At 40.9% G+C, this 25,499-nt stretch overlaps 1 protein-coding gene across 1 annotated transcript in view; it reads right to left on the minus strand.

Moving 5' to 3' along the window:
* HPS1 (HPS1 biogenesis of lysosomal organelles complex 3 subunit 1) overlaps nucleotides 1–25,499 on the minus strand; it is a 946,304-nt gene that overhangs the window by 411,797 nt on the left and 509,008 nt on the right. The window contains exon 12 of the mRNA XM_044056829.1: nucleotides 8,521–8,531. Within this exon, the coding sequence (XP_043912764.1) occupies nucleotides 8,521–8,531 (11 nt within the window). The remainder of the gene's footprint in view (nucleotides 1–8,520; nucleotides 8,532–25,499) is intronic.

Consider the following 25,499-nt stretch of genomic DNA (forward strand, 5'->3'; position numbering starts at 1 on the left):
GGGGGCGTCAACATGTGTCCTCTATCAAGGCCTCTTCCTTGGGGGCTCTCCCGAAACATCAGGAGAATCCTCGGAAGAGGGGGAAATTCCCAATGGGGAAACCTGAGGCGGAGGATCTCTGGGTCCTGTAGCAAGAGAAGTGGCAGAGATGTCAACAGGCACTATAGAGGGAAGAGCTAAGGGAACAGACTGCTGACTGATACCAGTGGCCAGCACACTCTTCATCACCTCGAATGCTCCCCTCCCAGGCAGGTCCGAGAGAACCCATTCCGAAGAACTAGGAACTCCAGGGACCACCGAAAGGGAAGTCTCCGAGGCAGATGTCGGAGCCGAGCTCACCAAGGCCGAGGCTCCAAGGGGAAGGGCGGGTTCGGACAAGGGTCCGATGCCACTCACCCCCTCGGAGGAGACCATGGAAGCCCGACCACCGAATCCCTCTAAGGAAGGTCTCAAGAGGAGATAAGAGTAGAGGCTGAAGGAACAGAAGGGGTATCTGTCCTCCAGCCGTAGCAGTAACCATTCGAAGACTCCAACTCCAAGCTCTGGGGTAGAGTTGAAGGAGGAACTGTAACGGGGTGTGGACCAACAGTCGTCTGTTGAGACGGACTATGTAACATTTGGGCCAGTGCCTGTGACTTAAGTAATCTGCTGACCACTCTCTCTAACTCATGGTCTGAAAGTCTGGATGACCTTGAAGATCGGCTCCGATGGCTCCGTTCAGAAAGGAGAGGTGAAGCCGGAGCCGAAAGTATCGGCTCCAAGGAAGGAGACCTCGACCTCTTCCTGGAAGGAGCCATCGGAACCGATGAAACTATAGACCCTGTCGGAGCCGACAACTTATCGGAGCAGACAGGGAGCCTCGATGCATCGGCTCCAGCCGGAGCCGATACAGCCACAAAAGTAACGGTGTCGGAGCCGATCGGAGCCGACACCGATGCCTGAACCACATGGTGGTCGGAACCGATCGGAGCCGACACCGAAGTGGCCGATGCAGAATCGGCACCGATAGCCATCGGTGCCGAAGGCTTAGTTAAGCCAGAATCGGCTCCAGCCGGAGCCGATCTCGACTCAGAACGAGTCGGAGCCGAGGCCGCAGGCTTTGACACAGAAGCCTGGGCCTTGGAAGATTTGGCAGATTTGGATGGAGCCGACTTAGCCGGAGAGCCCTCCGGCTTAAGAAGGCCCCTAAGAATAAGTTTGTTTCTTCTTTCCTGCAGGACTCTCTGGCTGAAGGAATGACATATAGCACAGGAGTCCTGCAGGTGAAGAGGCCCCAGGCAATACAGGCAAGAAGTGTGACCGTCTGTCAGAGACATCTTCTGACAGCACGAGTCACACTTCTTAAAGCCTGAGACCCTCTCTTTTGACATGGTGAAGACAACACACACACACACACCAGTCAAAGAGTTAAATTAAATTAAATATACCAAAAAGGTATAAGTAGACAAACACACACACACCCTAACAGGGGGGGGGAAGGGATGGGTAAAGTTTGACTAAAAAAATAAAAAGAGACAGGTAAATTTCTGTCAGAAAATCTTTAAAATTAACTTAAAACTAAAATTTTAAGGGTTTTTAGTGAAAAGGGGCTAAAATATCAAGTATTTTAATCACTTACCAGGAGCTGGTAAAAGGAGGACCTCTTAAGCGAAGCGGCAAACGAGATCTGGGTACTTACCGCCTTGCATCATGGGATATGGGGCTGCCTCGAGCTGGTAAAAGTGACTCTCGAGCTTAGCAAGTGCCGAGTCGGAGCCGAGGGATCGGCTCCGAACCCATCAAGCAAGAATGAAGGCGAGATTGACAACTTAACATCCTATCTTAAGACAAAGTAGCTCACTTATAAAACAAAAATTCTCTTGCTATAGAGTGAAGGAGCAAGACATTACAGTATCACAATCTATCATTAAATTACTTTCCATACGGAACAAAATGATTTCAAATACCTATAAACTTGTGTCAAGCATTAAATATAATCATTCACTTCTATTTTCCAAATATTGGGACGGCATACAAGGAGAAATCTCTACGGAGTCTAAGTGCACAGCAATCAATAATATCCTCAATTTAACCCCCTTCAAAAACCTAATTTACACTCAACTTATGATAAACAATTCCTGCTATACCCCAGTAGTCTTACTGAAATTCGGATACAATAAAAACCTAACCTGTCCATTCTGTTCCCTTCCACAAGTAGATATACTTTACATCTTTTGGAGCTGTAAGAATATTTACAAACTTTGGTGTTCTCTCAGAACTCAGTTGGAAAAAATGGGATACGAAAAAAAAACACATTTTCTTGGCAAACCATGATTCTAAATATAATTTCTAAATCTCTTAAGGGCATCTGTGTTGCGGCCTGTGCTCTTCTCAAATTTTTTATAGCCAAGAATTGGGTCAATCCCTCAGCAATAGCTTGGGAAAACGTTACATCAATGGCAATCAAATGTATATCTGCACATAAGTTATGCAATAACAAAAAGAAAAAATAATATTTTCAGAATTACCCAAAATGTGGGTCACTAACATTACATTCCAGGAAATCCTCCATCGGTATCATATCTGGCCCTATAATCATTAGGCATTGTAAAATCAAAAGTTAGTGTGATGATAAAGTATTTTGTTACAGTATTTTGTTATCCTCTGGCATCCATGTTGTAAATATGGTATAAGTAGCTGTACATGGTGTAAAAAGTTGGTTTATATGGATATACCCTCCTTACCGCTTTTTTTTCTTTCTTTTTAAGACAGTCATATACTCTTCCTTCCAAGCCATTTTCCATTTGTATCTCTGGACTTTGACTGTAATAGGTTATTTGGGGTCTTTACTAAAATTATTCTCCAAGATGTAAGTTTCCCAGTAAGATAACTGCTGTTTTATAAATGCATAGTTTTTGTACTAACTGTTTTATATATATATATATATATATATATATATATATATATATATATATATATATATATATATATATACTTTACTGTTTCCTGTAATGACTTAACAGTTTTTCCTTTGTATGTTTGAAAAGTTTGTAAAATTCAATAAAAATATATTTGAAAAAAAAAATGACAGCTATTGAAAAGGTGGGCTTAATTAAGGGAAGTACCCCAATAAAAGTAAACAAGTAAACAGAGAGATAAGGGTAAAATATAACTCTGAGAACTAGGAAACGATAGTGGATACACTAGAAAAATTAATTTATACTACTGCACATTGTGTGCTTGCGTGTGTGCGTTGGTGTGTGTGTGTGTGTGTGTGTGTGTGTGTGAGCATGCATGTGTATTTATACCTATAGCTATATGTCTGCCTGTCTACCTGTCTATTCATCTAATTTTTCTGCATTTTCCTTCCTTCTTTCACTTATAACTGCTGACCATTATCCTCCTCCATCCATTGGTATGGATACTATACATTTTCCAGTCCACTAACCATGGCACACTGTACTGCTTCTTTGGTGGATCCCTTATATACTCTGGAGAAATTAACTTCCAATGTTCGATTCCTTTCACAATTGACAGTGACTGCATGATTTGACAGACAGACAAGCCATGATCCAGGGACCTTGGGGGATATTCCCAGACTCCCTGACCATTGGTAGATCATATATGTGAACCCCTGAGACAGGGCCTGCATTACTGTCCCTTTGATGCATATGTGCTCACATGCATGTGCATAAATCTGGCTACTTAGCTAATGCATTGCTTCACAGACCAGACAGCATGCCTTGGCCTGGACAGTGCATACTATTAAACCTTACCACTGATGGGTATATGTACTGCTGCTGCAGACCAAGCCACCACTCTCTCCTGGGTGGTCAAGCTGGCCACTCACTCCCAACCCCTACCCCCAAGGAGGTATTTCCTGGAGGTGTCAGGAGACTTGCCCTGCTTACCTTTGCAGTGAGGGGAAGAAGAGGGAGATTCTGTGGTGCAATCCCTCAGAGAAGGGGTGGTTCTGAGGTATGCATTCAGCTGCAAGCCAGTAACGTGGTAGCCTTCCTCAGTGGAGACATGGACGTGAACATATTTATGAGGAGGTATAATAGCCCCACCAATGATACAGGTCATACATCCCCCACCCTCGAGGAGGAACTAGGAATTAAAAAGAAAAACACCCTCACTGTTGGGATACCAGCAAGGGCTCAAGTAATCCATATGCCTGCCCAGACAGTGCCCCTCTGAAACAGAGGTTTTACAGTCAGCAGGCAAAGGATAAAAGGCACACAAAAAATACCAACAACTATACTATCAAATGATCCTATTTACAAAAAATGTCTCTCTGTCTATGGCTTGTTTGCATAACTGTCACATGTAATTTGACAATTGCATATCTTGGTCTTTGTAAATTTCACATGTTATTGTGGCTTGGAATGTATTTAAGTAAAGGTGAGCTACAATATTCTGTAATTCAGATTAGTATCTGAAAGATACATTACGTAAAGAATATTGTACAGTATTTAACAGAACAAGGAAGAGGTGTGTGCGCGCGCATGTGTGCGTTTTCTTTATTTTTTTAAATGAGGAAAGGAATGACAGCACAGAAAGTAGTACAAGAAGCAAATATAAGTACACCGAAAAGTCAGCATTTTGTGATTTGACGCAGATAAAAATGCATCTTGAATATAGGGTCAAGACAGTGGCAAGCTGTTTGCATAGCTCATTACTATGCTGTTTACTTTAGCTGTAAATTAATTTTAAATCCATCATTCATTTTGCACATGTAATGTGCAACTTTACAGCACACTTGCATTTTTGTTAGCTTATTGCCTGGTAGGTATGGGCTGTTATCAGTTTTCGCCCTGCATTCATTACCAATGCATACTGCTCTCTTCTAGTGTTACAGAATCTTTCTTTTAGTTTGTGAATTCATTCACTTATACAGACGATGCAGTTCATATTTTTTTGGATTGCAAATGCTACTTTTTATTTTTACTGCTGTCATCTCTGTTTTTTTCAGATAATTACAACCTCTGATAGCTTGCAGTCATACCTTTCATCTGCACAGATTTTCTCAGAATATCCAGATGGTTTTCTGGCAAATTAGTAAGGATTGAAGTCAGGAAACAAGAGACCCCATTTGAGTTTCAGACTTCATATACTTCAGAAAAGGCATGTCAGCACAAATCATATTATTTCAGCAACTTTTTAAGATTATGAAAATATTTAAAATCTGTTCCTATTTTGGGGCCTTTGATTCCCCTATTATTTTAGACTTTGTCTAGATTTCTTGCACCAAGATGTTGAGAGGTATGCTTGCAGTTATTTTCTGCATTTTGCAGGTTCACTCTACTGTTACTGCATAACTGTTTGGTCTGTCATCCTCGGCTTATGGCTGTTCACTGAACTGTTGAGTGTTCTGTGTTTTTTTTTTTTTTTTTTTTTTTTTAAATACAAAATTTACTGTTCAAATCAATTTTATATAGGACTATAGATATCTTTTATTTTGACATTTGTTGACCGGGACTGTTCAACTGAGCCTTAGCCCATTTTAAGCGGAGGCTCGGGGGGGGGGTCCCCATACAAAATAGAAAAGACATTTAGCATGCAGTACAACAATATATATATGAAAAAGGGAGTGAAAAGACAGTAAGAAGAATCAATGGTTATTGGGTAAATTACTAATAGAGCATAGGGTACAAAGAAGTGCAGGTCAGTTTTATCACGGTCAGCGGTGTTAGTGACTATTGCTGATCACAGCTTCTGACTTTTGCCATTGCCATGGGATTATATTTATCTCTAAGTAAACTGTTTAGAAATGCATTCCACTTGCGACTCCCAAGCTACTGCTCCTCTGGAGTTTTTAATCTATTATAACATTTCTGCATAATTATTTAAGGTCCATGTACTTTCTGATTTCACAAAAGTGAAAAGGTACATTGGACACTCTAAACTGGCCATAGGTGTATGTTTGCAGGTGCATGTGTAGTATAGAAGAAAAACAGCAACAGGGCTAGCCACCTAGCAGTGTAAACACTGGTAAACCTAAAACCCCATATGTAAAAATGGAAAAAGTGGTTGTGGATGGATGAACGGATGGATGGATGGATCAATGGATAGAATGATGGACTTTTTGATTTCACAGCTTTTAGTGTGTTTGATCATCCTATTCATTTAGCACATGTTATGATCTGGAAGGTAAGTATTGATATCATTTTATTTGCCCCATATTTATCCATGCTGGGTGTATTGAGTTTCATACTTAATATTCTTCAGAAAAATACATGCTAGCACAATACTATTATTTTAGCAGATGTTTAGGATTATGAAAGTAATATTTAAAATTTGTTCTTATTTCTGAGCCTTTGTTCCCATTATTTTTGGGATTGTCTAGATTTCTTGCTCCAAAAGGTTTAGATGTATGCTTATTGTTAATGAACTATAGTTGCTGCTAGGATTTGGAAATTAAGTTCTAAAACAGTGCTCTCTGCTTCCTTGTTTATAAGTGCTTTAGTGCAGATGCTATTTTAATCATGGAATAACAACACTGTTTTGTCTTACATGGGTCATACTATTGGTCTGTATACTTGAGACCTCCTCCTTGTGATTCACCTCTCCTGCCATTAGAAACTTTCAGATGACTTTTTACTCATGTTGAAGGTACTGTATACAGAAACGTCATAGGGAATGTCAGTGGTATTTCAAAATGGGAGGCTTAGATTGTTGTAACCCCTCAGTTGTTAGTCTAAACAGCCATTATCCCAAGGTGACATATTAGTTAGGAGGGCTTCTCCATTAACTGGTGTAGCCAAGGCCCCTGATATTTAGACTGGTCAATACTGCTACCTGGATAACAACGATTTCCCTGCAAGACATTTATTCAAGTATCAGATCCATCTGCAACAAGTCAGGTATTACTTTAGACCTGTTGCATGATGCTGAGATGGCATTTATCTCAGAGACCTGCTGGATGAATATTTTCATCCTTATCTTGTAACCTTTCTCAAAGAAAGGCTGCTTAATCCAGACAGAGATTCTGCCTTGTATTTGGAATGAGTTTTAGATGTCAGATTACAATGAACTAGCTTCCATTATTTCAAGCATATGACTGCCATTTGCACTTTAGACACATATCCAATGAGATTACCTGTTGATGTTCTGTTGTCCTATTTCACCTTCATTCTTACATATGGGTTGCTCCAACTCAGCCGATTACAAAGTTCAAAGTCTCCAAGTTGGCTTGTGGCAAACTAGGTATCCCATAATGCACTAATAACAATCCCCAGATCTCGTTTGCCACTCTACGAGTTCAGAAGTGTTCTCTTTCTTGGCCATGGCTAAGTTGGAATATTTTTTTCTTCAAACATTTAATAGTGTTTTTTACTAAAAAGTTAGTTTAGTATTAATAGCTTTCTGTTAACTTGCAAGTAGTTAGTGTGTTTGTGAAGTTTTATTGTTCTTGCTAATTGTTGGCCATTGCTTCCACAAGCCTTTCCTCAGTGGTATCCCCTCATTTTCTATTGTACTAGTTATTGTTAATCTTTTTCTTTCTCTCTCACCTACCCCTCTGTTCAGGGCTAGGCCCGTTTAAGTTAGAGGACCTAGTCCTCTGTTGCCTTTCTCCCTTGTGTGTTGTTTCTTGAGCAGGGCTAAGCCCATTTAAGTTAGAGGACCTTGTCCTCTCTTCTTATTGTCTATCTACAATTATAGTCTGCTGTTGATAGTTATGTCTAAGGAAACTAAAGACCATAAACCTTCGGGTTTTAAGAAATGCTTAAAATGTTCACAAATGTCCCTGGCAGGTATAGTATTTGTGTTTATTGTTTGGGAGGCATACATCTGCAGGAGTCATGTACTTTTTGTCATTCTTTTAGTTCCCAGGTTCTCCAGGAAAGGAAGAACAAACTGATTTTAAAGGTCTCCTTAAGCCTTCCTTTGAGGAGGATTTAGCTAGTTCTTCCTCTTCTCACTTCAGGTCTCTCTCTTCAAAAAAAGAGAAGGTTAAGTCAGTGAAAAGAGTTTCCTACACAGACTCACAAATCAGGACCTCCAGAGAAAGTTGCCAAACCTTCTACCTCTTCGGCTCCTCTGCCTTCAAAGCCGGTTGAGGTTATTGATATAGACCTTCCAGTTTTGGCTCCAAGTTTTTCGGAGCCTATAGCTGAAACCATACCTCGGAACCGGTCAAGAGACTTAGGTCAGTATCCCCAAAACTTAGATGTCCAATTTTGCAGAGATCTTGATCCCCTGCCTCGTCTTCCAGATCCTCCAGGAGTCTGAGGAGGATGTCGAGAGGGTGGTGCTTACACTTTTGAAGTCATCGATGCTAGCAAATTTGTTGTTGGCTCTGACCCAACTGGTTCCGGAGCTGTCCAAGGCCTTATTACCTGCTTCTGTTCCTCCGCCAAGCCATGCCGATCTTTTGGAGCCAGATCTATCGGTGCCGTTTGTTGTGGAACCGTCAGTTCCAGCACACCAAGTGGCTTTCATGGAGCTGTGTTCTGCTCTGACACCTTCGGTGCCATCCTTGGTGTCTAGGAGACAAACCTCACCAGTTGACCCCGATGGGGATGCTCTGACCCGAACTTCTTCGGTTCCTAGCCTACCTCATGGTGCATTGCCTCGGCTGAGCTGGATCCTACATCTATCTCAGAGCCGATCGCTCCAGAGCCGGGGGCTACTTCCACTTCTTCGGAACTGGTGGTGTCCTCAGAGCTGGGGAGATCTGCCTTCGAGATGAGGAGTGTGCTGTCCAGCTCTTTAGCTCTACACAAGGGTACCAATGTCCTTCCCCCTCAAGCTCTGACCTCTGTCTCAGCACCATCCCTCTCTCTTGACAACAGAGACTCACAGCCTCAGGAGCCCCCCTTGGGTGGCCCCCAGTCTTCTGAGACCTCCTCAGAATACCCTTCTGTGGAGCCTCATCATAAGATAACTTGCAATAGGAAGCATGTCGATTCGCCCGATGAGCCCATCACCTCTGACACTGACCTCACGGAGTCAGAAGGGTCCCCTAAGGTCATCCTCTGATATCTCCTTCGTAGATATCCTAGAGATCCTGAAACAGAGGCAGCTGGCCCACTGTCACCCCTTCTGAGGAGGGGTCAGTGCACCTGAAGTTTTCGGGTCTCAACCTTCAGCCTCTTGGGTGTCTTCACCTTTCGATGAGCTGTTAGATGTGGTGAGTTGAAAGGTGTGGGGAAACTCCTGACACCGTGGAACCAGTCCCTAGAAGGCTGAACAAATTCCTTTCAGCTCCTAAGGAAAGAGTTTCTGACCAAAGGTGTGCCTGTAGATGCCATGGTGGTGGCAGCAGCCACAAAGAAGGAACTAGCAGAGACTTCCTCATTTGTCCACCCACTGAACGAAGAGTCTCAAACGATGGACAGATATGGGAAGCGTATTTTTCTTCAGCGGCTTTTACACTCAGATCGCTGAATTACCTCACCCATTTTACTAGGCTTCAAAGAGATCTCCTAAAAGAACTAATTGAAGGAGTTCCTGAGAAGGTTACTGCTCAGTTGTCCACCTTAAACTCTATTGTTAACTCCTCCATGAGGCTGATATGTTACGCAGCAGATGGAGCGAGCAAGGCAGCAGGTTCAGGAGTTTCCCTTAGGAGACACTCCTGGATGCACATGTGTAACTTTGCAGAGCCCTTCAAATCTACATTTACCAATGCCCCCTTTGACGGTTCCTGTCTGTTTGGACCAAAGGTAAAAGACACACTCACAAGATGCGAGCAGGAAGGGAAGACTCTCTGCCATGGGAGCATGTTTTTCTGTCCCTTCTAGACCATACCCTAAAAGGTCAGAGGGGGAAAAATGTGGTTCAAGAAATCTCAGAGATACACAAGGTGATTCCTTCTCCAGAGGCAGAGGAGGAGGAGGAAATAGCAGTAGACAGAGCGCTAGATGCAGGGGGTCTGCCAAACCAGGGTGACTGCGATTCTTTTTGTGGACGTCCCTATCAGCGCTCCTGAAGTGAGGCCCGGCTGCACTTCTCTGGAGTCAGTCGGGAGTCACTTTTCTTTGTACCCAGAAGCCTGGCACGACATCACACAAGACAAATGGGTACAAAGAATAATTTCCAAAGGATACTCCATACCCTTCTTTTTTCCACCTCATCTAACCAAGAGAATCCCAGATGTCCACCCAATCACAGGGATCAAGCAACTATAGAAGTCCAAAAGTTGCTTCAAAGAGAGTCATCCAAACCATTCCCCCAGACCAGATAGTATTCAGAACTTACTCCAGATTATTTTTAGTGCCAAAACGAACAGGGGACTGGAGGCCCATCTTGGATCTCAGCAAGTTAAACGAATCAGTGAAGAAGTCCAAGTTCCGAATGGTAACACTGCAATCTATACTCTCTCTGTTAGGGAAAGACAATTGGATGTGTATTTAAAAAGTACTTAAAAAGTATTTAAAAAGTATTTAAAAAGTATTTAAAAAGTATTTAAAAAGTATTTAAACAGCATTTTAGAACTATTATTTGGTAACTACGTTTGAACAATTGTTTATGCAAGTTCTAAAATGTATGTAGTGTCAATATTGATTTATTAATTTATTAATATTGAACTGTTTTGAATAGATCACCTTATAGTAAAATATTCATGTTTTATTTTTATTTTTAGATTTGCTGTAAGGTAAAGTAGACGTGGTATTAATCGTTATTTCCCATACTGTGACTTTTAATGCTTTATTGCTTAATTAGTTAATTAATGCTTAATTGTTTTTAAATATGAACTGCTGCCTGAAATCTTGTTTGATTTTACTTGCTTGTCTGTTATTTCTGAGGAAGGAAGGGCACGGGACCTTCCGAAAGCGCTTAAGTTCATTAAACCAGACTTTTTACTTTTTAACATCATCTGGCAGTTCGTACTTGGCTTGGTTTGCTTTGCTTGCAGTTCCGTTTTCCATTTTTGTGGTTCTTCAGTTTGTTTTAGTCTTTTTGGTGCTACAATTGGATGTGCTCCATTGACCTCCAAGATGCGTACTACCACATAAAAATGGACAGGGAATCAAGGAGTCATTTACGCTTCCATCTGGGAGCCAATCATTACCAATTTCGTGCTCTGCCCTTTGGTCTCACCACAGCCCCGAGGGTGTTCATCAAATGCATGGCAGTAGTAATGGCTCACTTGAGACGTCTTGGATTACAAGTGTTTCCATACCTGGATGACTGGCTCCTGACTGCCACCACCAGGCACCTACTTCTACAAGCCAGGGATTCAACCATCTGAGTCTGTACTCAGCTAGGCATCACTATAAAATGGGAAAAGTCTGTCTTGTCGCCCTCTCAATCTGACACTTATAGGCACAGAAAGACACAGTCGCAATGATGGCTCACCTTCCTTCACACAGAGTGCAAAACCTAAGACAACAAATAAACAGCCTGCTTCCACAACACAAGGTCAAAGCGAAGACAGTGCTCAAACTTCTGGGAACCATGGCCTCTACTATAACTCTAGTTCTGTTAGCCAGACTACATTTGAGAATTCTACAATGGCTACTTTTTTTTCCAGTGGTCTTCGGCACCTGCCTCTGTCTCATCCCATTTTAATAATGGAATCTTGCAAAAAGGACCTTTGTTGGTGGATCCAGTCCAATGAACTAATAAGGGAGACCATTAATTTCACGCCAACCCGTTGCTACTGTGACCACGGATGCCTCCCAGATAGGGTGGGGGGACATTATCTAGGAAGGACAGTCCAAGGCACATGGCAATAATACAAGGCTCACTTGCATATCAATGTTCTAGAGATGAGAGCAGTGCTACTAGCATTGCAAGCACTTCACGACTTTCTTCCTCTAGGGGCAATAGCAATCCAATCAGACAATATGTCAGTGGTATGGTATATAAATAAACAAGGGGGAACCAGATCCTACCCCCTATGTTGAGAGGCTCTACATGTTTGGCAGTGGGCGATATCTTTCTAATGCTTTCTAGTTGCAATGCATATCCCGGGGAGAACCAATGTGATAGTCTACAAGCTCAGCAGGGAAATCTTGATGCCTCACGAGTGGTCTTTGAATCAGAAAGTCGCAAAACAGATTTTCCGCAAATGGAGATTGTTTGCCACCCCAATGAACACCAAATGCAGCAGCTACTTCACCCTTATCCCCCCCCCCCGGGGGGAGACACAGAGACACACACTTGTCCACAATTGGCCCTCGGGACTTCTTTATGCTTTTGGTCCCTTTCCACCAATATCAAAAGTTATCCAGAAAGCAAAGACTTTGGGAAGCAGAATGATTCTCATCACTCCTTACTGGCCTTGTCAGATTTGGTTCCCCTTTCTTGGGCCTCACCTTCTGGACGATCCATGGACTCTGGAACCAGTACCAGACCTTCTGGTACATATGTCAGGCACGTTCCATCCCTGCCTCCACACCCTCAACTTGACAGCTTGGCTGCTCCACTTCCATCCCTAGTCAGGCTTCATGATTTCTCCCCTGCGGTTACACATATCCTCTCATCTCATAAACCTTCTACAAGTAAATTGTATGCTAGAAAATGGAAAAGATTTTCTCTTTGGGCACAAGCTAGGAACCTAGATCCATACACAGCCTCCGTTCCCTTAGTATTAGAATTTCTAACTGAACTTTTTCATCAGGGGTCAGCTGCTGCTACAATCAAAGTTCAATTAGCAGCTATCTCCAATTTTCATTTAGGGCAACATGAATCTAATCTTACGGCTCACAGATTGTGTAAATCATGCACTACCTTACTAAGACTTCCTTTTCAAGAACCTATATCTCCATGGGATTTAAATTTTGTTCTTTCAAAACTTACCTCTCCGCCTTTTGAACCTTCACATACATGTGGTTTAAAGTTCCTTTTGTGGAAGACCATTTTTCTAGCAGCCATTATGTCCACCAGAAGAGTTTCAGAGCTGCAAGCACTCTCAAACCTCCTTACTTGATATTCCATAGAGACAGTTTCCCTTTGCACTAACCCTTCCTTCATCCCCAAGATTTGTTCACAGTCAAATATTAATCAAAATATTGAACTGCCAGTCTTTTTTCCAAATCATACAAACGAAGCGGAACATAAGTTTCATCAACTTAATGTACACAGACAGTTAAGGTTCTATCTACATAGAACCAAACAGTTTAGGAGATCAGACCAATTATTTATATATTTTTCAGAGACTAGAAAAGAAATGCCAGTCTCCAAGATAACATTATCAAACTGGATTTCAAATTGCATATCTTTTATTTACTCTTCTAATGGCAAAGAACTCCCATTTAATATTAAAGCTCATTCCACCAGATCTATAGCCACATCTGCCGTTTTTCAAGCCAGAATTCCAATGGACAGTATATGTGCAGCAGCATCTTGGGCTACCCCTCGTACCTTTATTACTCATTACAAATTAGCCTCCAGGGATAGAGCCTCCTTTAGTTCCACAGTTCTTAGGAATATATTCCCGTGAGTCACCCAAGAAAAAGGTGCTAGGGACGCTGTCCCATATGTAAGAATGAAGGTGAGATAGGACTACAGAACATAAAGGTTATGTACACACCATAACGTTCCATGTTTGTAGTCCAGCTCGGCCTTCATTCTTATGAACCCGCCCACCTACCCCCGTCCAAGTGTCCTTGGAGGATCTGGAGACAAGGTAAAGTCCATCTTCCTTAGGGTTGGAGACCTTTCATCTTTGTTTTTCCTTGTGGAAATACCTTTCTATCACTATTATAGACAGCAGCAAACAAGATCTGGGGATTGTTACTAGTGCATTATGGGATACCCATCTTGCCACGAGCGATCTTAGAGACTTCGAGCTTTGTAATTAGCCGAGTCAGAGCAGAGGATCGGCTCTGAACCCATATGTAAGAATGAAGGGCGAGATGGACTACAAACATGGAATGTTATGGTGAGTACATAACTTTGCTTTTTCCTAGATGTGCTTGGTTCTAGGATTTACCCTCTTATACAGGAGGCTAAGAAGACATTTCCCCGAGTATCAATTCCCTGAAGGTCAAGTACAGAGGAACACAACACTGATCAGGGCTTCCCACAGGAGATCAGTGTTAATGTGATTTCCAAGTGTGCACCATCACGGATTCCTTTCTTGTGGGACAGTTCTCCCTTCTTTGAGTTGGTATGGCAGCAGAGTTGGTATATTTAAGGCTGGGGATTCTGCAGGATGGCTTAATCCCCCGAGAAAACAAATTGCAGTTTAATTTTTTTTTTGTCTTCTGTGTTTTAGGCATTAGTTTTGGAAGCTTTGGTTCCTCTGTATTTTAACAATCAAGATTCCATTGTAGACTTGACCTTTTGTTCTTGAATTTTGATGTCTGTCTGTTTTAAAGGAGGCCTCGAAGACCTCTATCCAGACAATTTTGGTACCTGCTACTCAATCTCTAACTTTTCCTTTACTGATACGTATATTTATATGCATCTGAATGGAACCGTGTCATGCGTATATATTTACAAGCAATAGGAAAGTATTGTGATTACAGTATTACTTACACTCTACACAGATATATCAAAAAAGTTAATAGAACTGTGCTTCCATATGATACTTTCCAATAGACCAAAAAGATGTTATAACATTATGACACTGTGTTGTGTACTCCAAACAAATATACTGTCAGTGTGACTGAAGATAGAACTCTATATGATACCACAATACCAACAAAAATGAGTGACTTCAACAATTGGCTTAGTTTCTGGTGCCATTACAAGGGGATCCAGTGTCTGTCTGCCTGGGATGATATGGTCGACAGGCCTCGGTGCTTTGCCAGAGATGGCCTTCACCTGCCACCACTGGGTTTCCAGATCCTGGCCAAGGCTCTCACCTCCCCCAGTGTGCCTTTTTTAGGCAATGTCCCAAAGACAAACCTTCCAATTTAAAAGATCTGTCAAAAAGCAAACTGAAGGTCATGCTGCTTAACGCTAGGAGCCTTACCATGAAAATGGACTCACTGGAGGCCCTCCTTGCACTGGAAGATGCTGATGTCTGTGCAGTCACAGAAACCTGGTTCAGAGCTGCAGAGAGCACCCTTGCCTTACCAGGCTATACCTTTTTCCACACATTCTGACCCCAAAATTAGGTCAGAAAGACTAAGGGTGGTCTATCTTCATTAAGGACAAGCACACCTCCAGACTGGTTTGCCAGCATGATGCACTGGAACTACTCCAGGTACAACTGACAGTTGGCAAGACACCCATCCAAGTTATAGCAAGCTATAGACCCCTCTCCATGACTCAGGACATACACTCCTCTTACTTGGATCTACTTGACTCCATCAAGGTACCCCTAACACCCTGATCCTTGGTGACTTCAACTACGCCACCATAGACTGGGTTAACTATTCTTGCACTAATGCACTCGCTCAGTGATTCCTCCACTTTATCAGTTCTAATGCACTAGACCAGCTCGTCTCATCCCCCACAAGGGGAGATAACATTCTGGACTTGGTTCTTACCAACACGAGTGACTGATGTGCCACTCCCATAGTATGTTCATCCCTGGTGAGATCAAATCATCAGACTGTCTCATTTGATGTTTCTCTCCTACCCAATCTCCCCAGCCATAATCAAGCTAAAAAACTTCACCAAAGATGACCACAACCTCCTAAGGGAGGGTATCTGTGGCTTCACATCACCCTCAAAGGATGCAGACAACTATGCCGAACGGTATGCCATTGCAGTATACAAGCATCTGTACAACTGCATGGACTCAGCCATACCCAATAGAAATTAAACCTGCTCCTCATGGAAATATAAACCTATTTGGTGGACATCCTCTATCAACAGGATTTACAGCAAAAGAAAGAAGCTGTTGTCCATTGGATAAATTCCCTCCTTAGCCTCAGCAAGCAAAATTAGATCACTAGTGAAAACCTCCAAGATCAACTATGAATCAAGACTAGCCTCCATGACAAAGGGAACCATAAAGTTTTCTTCAGTTACGTCAGGAATCTCCATGGCAAAGCCCAGTTTTTTTCCTAATTAGTACTTAACAGTATCACTTACACAGATCCTGTTGATTTAGCCAACCTGCTAGCAGATAGGTTCAGTGCAAACTTCACCCACTTGTCCCTCGCAAATGCCCTTTTGACATCCCCTATATTTGTCCCGCACCTCACATCTACATAAATCAAGTGTTACAGGTCCTATCCAATGCAAAGAGCACAGCTTCCATGGGACCAGATAGTATTCCAGGATGTATTCTGCACCATCTCCAGCAAGAACTGGCTTCACCGCTGAGCACCCCATTCAAACACAGCCTAAGTACTGGCTGCATTCCAGCAGAGTGGAGAATTGTCATCCCCCTGCGCAAAGGTGGTGCCACTACTGACCCTGGAAACTATCGCCCCATTAGTTTGACAAGTCTGATCTGTAAAGCCATGGAGCATATTATTATGGATCTCATAAACAAGAACATAGGCAATCTCCAAGCACTTGACACCACCCATGTTGGATTTGTCAAGGGCAGATCTTGCCTGTTGAACCTGGTTGACTTCTTTGAGACCGTCACCAAGGCCCTGGATGAGGGAAAGTCAGTACATGCAGCTTACATTGACTTGGCCAAGGCCTTTGACACAATGCCCCACTCGGGCATCATTGAAAAGCTAACACAACTTGGCGTAAATCCCTATCTCATCAGGTGGGTGGCCAACTGGCTCATCGACAGGACCCTCAATGTCAAAAAAGGCACCTCCACCTCCGATAGACCTCTCACTAGTGGAATTCCCTAGGAATATGTCCTGAGACCCCTACTGTTTGGCATCTATTTCTCAGAGGTTCAGGCAAAGATAAAAGGCCCATGGCTAACCAAGTTTGTGGACGACTGTAAGCTGGATGCTGTCATCGAGTCCCCAAATGATGTTAACATACTGCAAGAGGGTCTCACAGCAACTAATGACTGGTGCCAAAGTCATGGCCTCAAGCTAAATGCAAAAAAATGTATCATACCATTTGGCAAAAACATGACCCCTATTGATTACCACATCAACGGTAACCCCCTAAGCACACAACCTGTGGTGAGAGACCTGGGAACTCAGGTTAACAACCTAACATTCAAACATCATGTAGCTGCAGTGGACAGAAAAGCTTTTTACTTGGTTCATCTCATAAGTAAATGGATTGCATCCAGAAAAAAAAGGAGGTTATACCTCTCTATATCCCTCCCTCATTAAACCAATAATAGAGTATCACGCCCTGTTTGGGATGCACCTTTCCAAACATCTGCACCAACTGGAAAGGCCACTGAAATACCTCACAAAGAGAATCCATGGCCTCCAACACCTGTCCTATGTAGACAGGCTGAAATCACTATCACTATACTCTGTTTTGTACAGATTGCTCAGGTGTGATCTGTCTCTCACCTACAAGGCAATCTTAGACCCTGCTGTACTAGAGATGCTCCATATCCATAAGTCTAACTCCTCACACACTACCCATTCAAAAGGCCTGACTCTAATATGCAACATTAACAAAACCTGCTGGAGAGAGAGGTTTGTCTTCCAGAGGCTGCCTGTCTCTGGAATAGACTTCCCATACACGTCACACAGAGCACCTCGCTGACCATCTTCAAGAGCAACCTTGATGAGGGAATGGAAAACCACAAGTTTGTCCCAGAAGTTTTACCTGTGTCCCTCATTGATAGGGACGATAGGTGCTGACTGAGGTTTCTTTTTGGGGATAAAACTCTTGGCCAGGCTTGGAAGGACTCCCAGGGCCATTAGCCTAGTAACCTCCTATGATCCTATATACTTTCCTAGGACATAATCAACCCAAAGCATATCAACATGCCATACCTCCTAGTATACAATCATTTTATAATGGTAGAATATAGTATGGAAAAAAGCTGCACTATTGATCATAATGTGTCCTAACCTTATGTCACCATATAGCAGTTAAATTATTGGGAAGATACACATAAGGAATGCAGACTTGCTTCATTGAATCTCTGACTTTGAAATAATGATGCATAAACTTTTAACTCCTCTGTGTTAAGTTATTTCTAAAAAAAATATGCAGTCCTAATTTCAATTAAAACAGGCAGTACTTATTTGTTTGTACTTCAGTAATTTAAACATTTTGTTACTGTTTATATCAGTGTAATGCAAAGCGCTGGAAAAACTACACAAGAAGAATCTTTCTGAAGTTCAGATTTTTTTTGTGACATGAGATACTGAGCTTTTTACTCTGACTGTTTCGGTGATGGATACGACTGAAGTTAACATGGATACTGGAGAAGCATTTTCCTATAACAAACTAGTTTAGTACCATTACATAGTACTGCTGTTTAAAGACAGATAATAGACCTGAATATAGCAATGGCTGACAAGTATGACATTATTAACTATAAGCGAAAAGATAAATACTTTAAGAAATTTTTTTGTTTTTAGATTGTGCTGCTTGCTTTTATTTTATTTTTTCACATTTGTTAAAAAATAGGAAACTGAAGGGATCTGTAAACATGTACATCTGTTTTAGATATTTAGATAAAGAGCCACATACATTATTCTCCTATCTGTTTATCTAGTTTTACTTACAGCATATCTGCTAACCTCAGTCATGTCTGACCCAAGGAGCATTGAGTTTTGGCTCCATAATTCCTCTATACGTGTTCAGTCCCCTAAAGTGGGTCCCCATTGTCTAATGGATCAACAGGGGTGGTGTGAGAGTCATGAATGCCTTAACATTATATACAGTTATCATATTGCAAAGAGGGGTGAATTTTTGAAGCTTTCTGATATTACTCTCATAGAGACTCTGAGTGTTAAAAAGAGGGTTTAAGAGGAGAATGATCGAGAAAAACAGAGAAAAATACCACCTTGGGTCTCCCCTGAAAAGAGGACACTAGTCTAGTGGTACTAACCAGGTCAACAAAGGATAAATAAAAAAAAAAATATTATTAATTGTAATAAGGGAAAGGAAAGACTCACGATGACATAGAGAAAGTCCTAATTGCATTAGATTATATTTCTAGAAGAATTATGCAGGATATAAGGTCTGGAGATGCACAGAATGATAAGAGAATGTTTGCTTGTGAATGTCTGTACTTGATTGCACAAGTAAATAATGCATCATTCTCTCAAACGCTTCAACAGCTAGGTGCACTCTAGGACTGCAAGGAAATCGCCTCCACTTGCTTGCATTTCTGTTTAATGGAAATAAGTAAGGCAGATACAAAAATCTTTACATACCCTTTCATTCCACTACAGCAGTTTTAGAACCTAGTCTTACTCTGATCACTTACATAGAAGGAGATGTTTAAGTTACCACTGTGGGTTATCCCTTACAAAATACATTGAATAAATAAGTTTTTCAATAGCTGTTTCTGTGAAGTTTCCATTTGGGAAAACCTAGACATTAAGACAAACATTTGGAATAGGAAGAGGCCAAATATTATGGCAGTTGTGGCGATACACAAAGCTGTACTAGGCTAATTGATGTATATGGGATTTATATAACTAGCAAAGGTATTTGTTGTGATAACACACGTCTACCCATCTGAATTTGCAGCCTGCCTTTCTTTACCAGTTTTGATCTTACTAATAAATAATGTTAACATTCAGCTAATGTGCCGTCTGCTACTTCCTGTCTTCTGATAATCCTATTATACTATTCTGAACATTAAGACCTTGATTAAGGTAGTCCATTAGCTCTTGTTTTAGGAATATTATCCTCCTCGCTTACCTAAGCTGCGGTGGTGGTGCTGCGGTAGCATCGTCGCCTCAGATAGACATTGCCTGTTCGATTCTCAGTTAGTGCGTCTTCTGTGTGATGACATGCGTGAATGGGCGTTCCTTCGTCGAAGGCTGTGCGTTAGGCCCTGCAAGCCAGCACATAAAAATCTACTGCCAATCATTAGCGGACCGGAGTTCCGCTGTGGCGACCCCTAACCGGGAAAAGCCGAAAGACCCAAACAAACAAATCCTCCTCTCTTACCTCCCTGACTTACTTTCCACTAACTTTATTCATCACTCCATGATGCAACCTTGTAACAGTAAAAGCTAAGTGGTTCCTTGTTGAATGCTTGTATACTTTTTAATACCCTGGTCAGCTATTGATGTTTCTTATTTTTCTTAAAGACAATGTTAGCTAATCAGGGCCTGCACAGGAGTTGATACTGCCATTATACATACATATTTGATTGGAACTAGTGTGGCAACGGCAAACATGTGCTATGTTTTTTTTCTGCACCTGAAGTGGTGCATTCACACCGATTACCACGTAAGAAATTTTCTTTCTACAGATAAGCTGCATCTAAGGAATCTCTGCAATACTGCCTTCAGTAAAACTAGCCCAGATATTGCTTTCATTTGTACCTACCTGTATTCTTTTGTAGCTGTTTTTCAAGATGTTTAAATATACTTGTATTATACTAATAAAACATTTTTCTGTTGCTGTGTTGTTACCCTAAATCACTAGTATTACTTACGTTTATGTACCCACTGCTAGTATAATATTCTTTCCATTCTATTCGTGCTTCATATAATTCGAGTGCAGTCAAGTTACAAAGGGTTATTAAAAAAAAAAACAAACAAAAAAAAAAAAGCAGAAGATAACATGTATCTTTTCATATCCTGCCACCTTGTACTATGTGGTAATGGCCACACTAAACCAAGATGGCTGCTTCTGACAATACCCTTCACTAAGCTGCTAAATGAGCAATGGTCCACAGTCCAGTGGGCAGATACAAATGCAGTCAATACATACCAGAAGCTGCATGGTGCTGCAGGGTTGGGGTCTGTACATCCCACCACAACATGACATCACATACCAGGTGCAGTACGTCTCTCACCATGATACAGCATATTTAGATGTAGAACAAAACTTGAGTATGCAGAGTAGATCATAACCAGAAATTCTTTAAACTATATTATTATACCTACCTATCTAAAAGTGTCTTACACTGTATACAATCTGTTACTCTCTCTGCTCAAATAAATGAGATTCCCATTCAATCTGTGATGCTAAATGTAGTTTCTGATAATGCTGAGGTTTACAGCAGGTTCAATTATGATTATTTTGGGCTACAGGATATGACACATGTATGCTCCTAATGGATCATTAGAATGATGACCTAACAATGTAATGGGATTACTATGTTCCCTTTTGTGGGAAAGAAAGATGCTACCAGAAAACAGGGACCCAAAATTAAATATTTTAAATGTGTTGCTTAGAAATGGAATTAGCCTTCTGATTTTCTCCTGCATGCCTCATCATCCATTTGTCATCATGCCTCATTGTAACTCAGCCCTTTTCCTCGAGTCATTTTATAGGAACACTTCAGAGTTCTGCCGAACATGGATATCTTCCATAAGGAACATAACGCTTAAACTCCTTGTCACAAGAAATCTGAACAAAGCCTAATAATGGGGGACAAGGTCCAAAAAATAGGGACAGATTTTATTTCTCTTATAAACTTTTAAACTTGATAGAATAACATGATTTGTGTTAGTATATATGATCTGAAACTCAAATGCACGTCGTTATTTAGTGACTTAAATTCTCAGCAATCTGCCAGAAAACCACAAATTTTATGAGGAACAGATCAAAAATATAAGGCAAAAATCAAGACATTCTTCAGAAATCTAAATAGTTAAGAGGTATAAGAAACACATACACATTATATATATATATATATATATATATATATATATATATATATTTGCATGACATGTCCCCTTAACACCTGAATATATTTCCCATATTTAAGGCCCGATTTCTTATAGTTAAACTGCAGAATTCTATAAGAGACAGTCACTGCAGCACTTAAACTATGTATGTAGCAAAGAGTGCTGCGGAATCCACACAAGAACAGACACTTTGCTGCTGTGTGGTACCAAAACCATTGAAGTGTGACAGCATATGAGGTATGTTTCTTTGTAGACAGGATATGTGAGTTTGGAAATGACATTTGTGTTCTCATCTCCATATGATGCACATTATGGAGGTGTATCACATTCCCAAAGTACTAAGAGCCCAGGACTGCTGGGATATCTCATTGTCTGGCCAGACGGGGCTCCCGCAGTCTACACATGTAGCATGGGATGCTGAAAATGCTTTCTGCACTAAGAAAACTGTGGTTTGATTCTTTGCAGAGCTGTGCATTAACAGAATTTCTCTGGAGTTGGGATTGGGCAGTAGCACGCAAATACTACGGTGATTTAAAGGCAGACACTGTGGAAAAATGCTGTCAAAACTAAGGTTCTGGATTTGTGGTGTAATCTGATGAATGATACAAGATGACAGGCCAGATGAATGTACAATATTATTGTAAGACAGTTGGATATTACAGAGATGAAAGTTTCCCTAAAGTCTCACTTCTCTTCACATTTTTGGGTGCATTTGTAGGTACAGCAGCCTCTTACCTCCACCCCAACCTCCAGTTAAGTTCAGGACTTCTGAAGTAGTAGTAAAATGAATTCCTTAGTGTGTGTGAAAGTATTTTTTTTTCTGAAGCCTACACAGAAGAGCCGGTTCATCTAGTATTAAAATATAAAAGTTGCTTTCACTTGTGTGTAAACGGCACACACACACACACACACACACACACACACACACACACACACACACACACCTTATTTTCTTCTTCCTGCCTTTTTTCCTTCAACACTGTGGGAAAGCCTCACCATATTATAATTTCTCTCTGCATAGCCGGTCTCATGCTTTCTAATTCTGTAGCATGCAGAAAGGCCAGCTTTGGGATAATTTAATCTGAACTTTGTGCAAGTTGGACCAAAACACTTGTGAAAGAAAACAGATGAATTTAAAAGCACGGTAATCAGTTATAAGAATGAACTCTGATAAAAACAATTATTTCAATAAGATATACTGCTGAGGTAGTCAAGAAAAAGCAGGTATTAGGAGTGGTGAGCAGAAGTAGTTAGGGTCCGTCTGTCTGACTGTATGGATTTTAAAAGAAAAATACTGGCAAGCAGACTGAGACTAAAGTTGTTTTGAAATGATTAAGAGTTTTTTTTTTAATTTCCTTGGAATTTCAGAAATGCAGTTAAATGAATTTTGTATGAAATGTGGCATAGCATGCTGTTAGTATGGTACATGGAAGACTGTCCGTGGTTCATAATACAGAGAAAGCCTAAACTATTTGTCCTAAGATATTATTCTGCAGTGTAAAGAGTTAATTTAAATCTCAGGATAGCATTGCTGACTCTTTATGAGGATCACATTGTAATTAATTTAAATCATTACTAATTTTCTATGGGATATAAACATTTTCAGTTAAATAATTTCAGATTTTACACTGCCTGCTGTTCTTTTAACCTCTTGCCATTCACTCCATATAGCCATTTCCCCTACTGCCATTCTTGCATACCGCTATCCTTGGCTCCTATTAATAACTCTTATATGAGCAGTTTTCCTGGAGTTGTCATACATTGCTAATGTGTAAATAATATTTAGCAGTGCATTGAGAGCGATATCTTGAGTTCTGTGTGTTGTCAACTTGTGTGATCAGGCAATGTCCAATACATTTTGTCACATCTCAGCCACAGTCATCATCATCATCGGTTCATAGGCAAGTGCTATGCTAGGTACTCTTGTGAGCCATTTTAAACCTAGCCAATTTCCCTTTCAAAGGTGAGAATCAAACCCTTTATGTTGTGTCAGGCAAACACCTTAACCATCATATCAACCCACTCTCCCATTTTCTACATGGGGTCAAGGTGTCATTGTCGCCACATTTCTCAGTTCAGTGCCACTCTTACTTTGTCTGACAGCCATGCCTGACTGTCACAGCTCTTCTTTCAAACATATCCATCTCTTTACTGGATAACTTCATTTCCTGTTGCCTTCTTCCTGACTGTCCCAAATCTTTTTCACTAGATTGTTTTCTGCTTTCCTGTACCTGTGCCTGAACCACCTTAATCCATTATCTTTGATCTTCTCAGCAAGTGGGGCTGCTTAAGCTTCTGCTCTGATGTCCTCATTTCTTCAAGCATCCTACAGCGCAGTACAATTCCCTGCAACTTGAAAGATGTGTAAAGATACTTTAGTGAGGCTTAATTATTAGAGGTGATATAAGAAGGTGGGCTCAGTATTTCATGAAGGAATACTTAAATATGTAAGGTAAGGGAAATGTTTTGATTAGGATCCACAGGCAGAAACGTATGAGCTAGAAAGCAAAGCAAAGGGCCAGAGCACAAGCAAGTTCTTTATGTTGGAGAAAAGTTTCATTCAGTACAGGAGCTTGATTCAGTGTTATCTTGCTGAGATTGATGATGGGAGCAGATTTCGGCTTCAAGAGCACAGATTCTTTGCCTTGTGGGTTAATATCAGCCTGCTGAGGTTCAGATTAATTTAGATTGTCTTAATTCAGAAATTTGTACTTAGTTTTTTTAATCAGTGTATTCCTGGATAAACATTTCTGCCTGACCACCTCTTTTAGTAGGATTATTAAGCAGGAAATGTTTAATTTCTTATCATCTTGCAAAAGTAGGACAAAGGAGAGAATTTCAAGTAACAGGTTATTGAAAGAACAAAGCAGGTGACTATAACCAGTACTATAAATTTAACAGTACGAAAAATTCTCATAATTTCTCTTATGAAGACTGTTTAGTATGTGGCCATTTAGGAGGAACTGCAATGGCTAAGGAGAAAGACGACAAAGATGTGACAATAAAAGAGTGAAGTGGTTAAGAAAAGCTGCCTATTTGCTCAGTAACTATTTCAGGCTCGCTTCAGATGGCAAATGAGGAGGTCAGGAGAAGAAGGCTGTTACTGTGTGTAGGGGAGGGGATATGATGCCACCCTAAAGAAGAATAATTAGAATATGCTAGGGTAGGTACGCTAAAAAACTCATTTAATGGTGTGAAGTTTACTGGTTTTCTTAGGCATTAGAGCGGACTTCAGTTTCAGGTGGGAACAGAAGATAAGTGGACATGTGGACAGCAGTAGGCTGGTACTAGGACCATGCTTATCATGGCGGTAATAATCAGCCAAGGGAGAAAGAAGGATTCATCAGTGTCATTAGACAAGAAAGGATTAATGGATATAGGTCAGTAAATTCTTGAGGAAGGTAGGTTAATGTAGTAAGGAGACCAAAACTGGAGAAGGAGCAATTTAAGACCAATGCTAGCTCACAAAGGGGCAGGAGGGAAGTAGGCTGCATTCATGTAGTGTTTGGAGAAAGGAACTTAAGAGGCTGTGTAGAGAACAGAGCAAAGGCTGTAACAGAAGGTAGAAAGTGAACCCTGGACTACTGGGGGTATGATGCAGAAACCTTAACATGTATGTTACATCAAACTGCAATCTATTTGATCACTAGGATCATAAGCAAAAATCTGCATATTTTGTAAAAAAATTGGGGAAATGCCTATTTATTTAATTCACAAATCAGTTTCTGTTAATCAGGCATGCTACTAGAAGATTTATTGCCATCTGTAGATGATTTCAGTATTAGTTGAGAATAAAATAGGCCCATATGGATATGCCTGGTTAACAAATTGAATAAATAGCTGTATTTAAAAACTGTTTAAACTCAGAGTATAGGACAAGGTCAGTTTATCTATTTTCAGCATTTCATTAGTTTTGTCCACCTGGAAATGATTGCTTACATGTAAATAGCATGT

This window comes from Protopterus annectens, chromosome 14.part0, assembly GCF_019279795.1.
Source record: "Protopterus annectens isolate FY-2018-M chromosome 14.part0, PAN1.0, whole genome shotgun sequence".
NCBI lineage: Eukaryota > Metazoa > Chordata > Ceratodontiformes > Protopteridae > Protopterus > Protopterus annectens.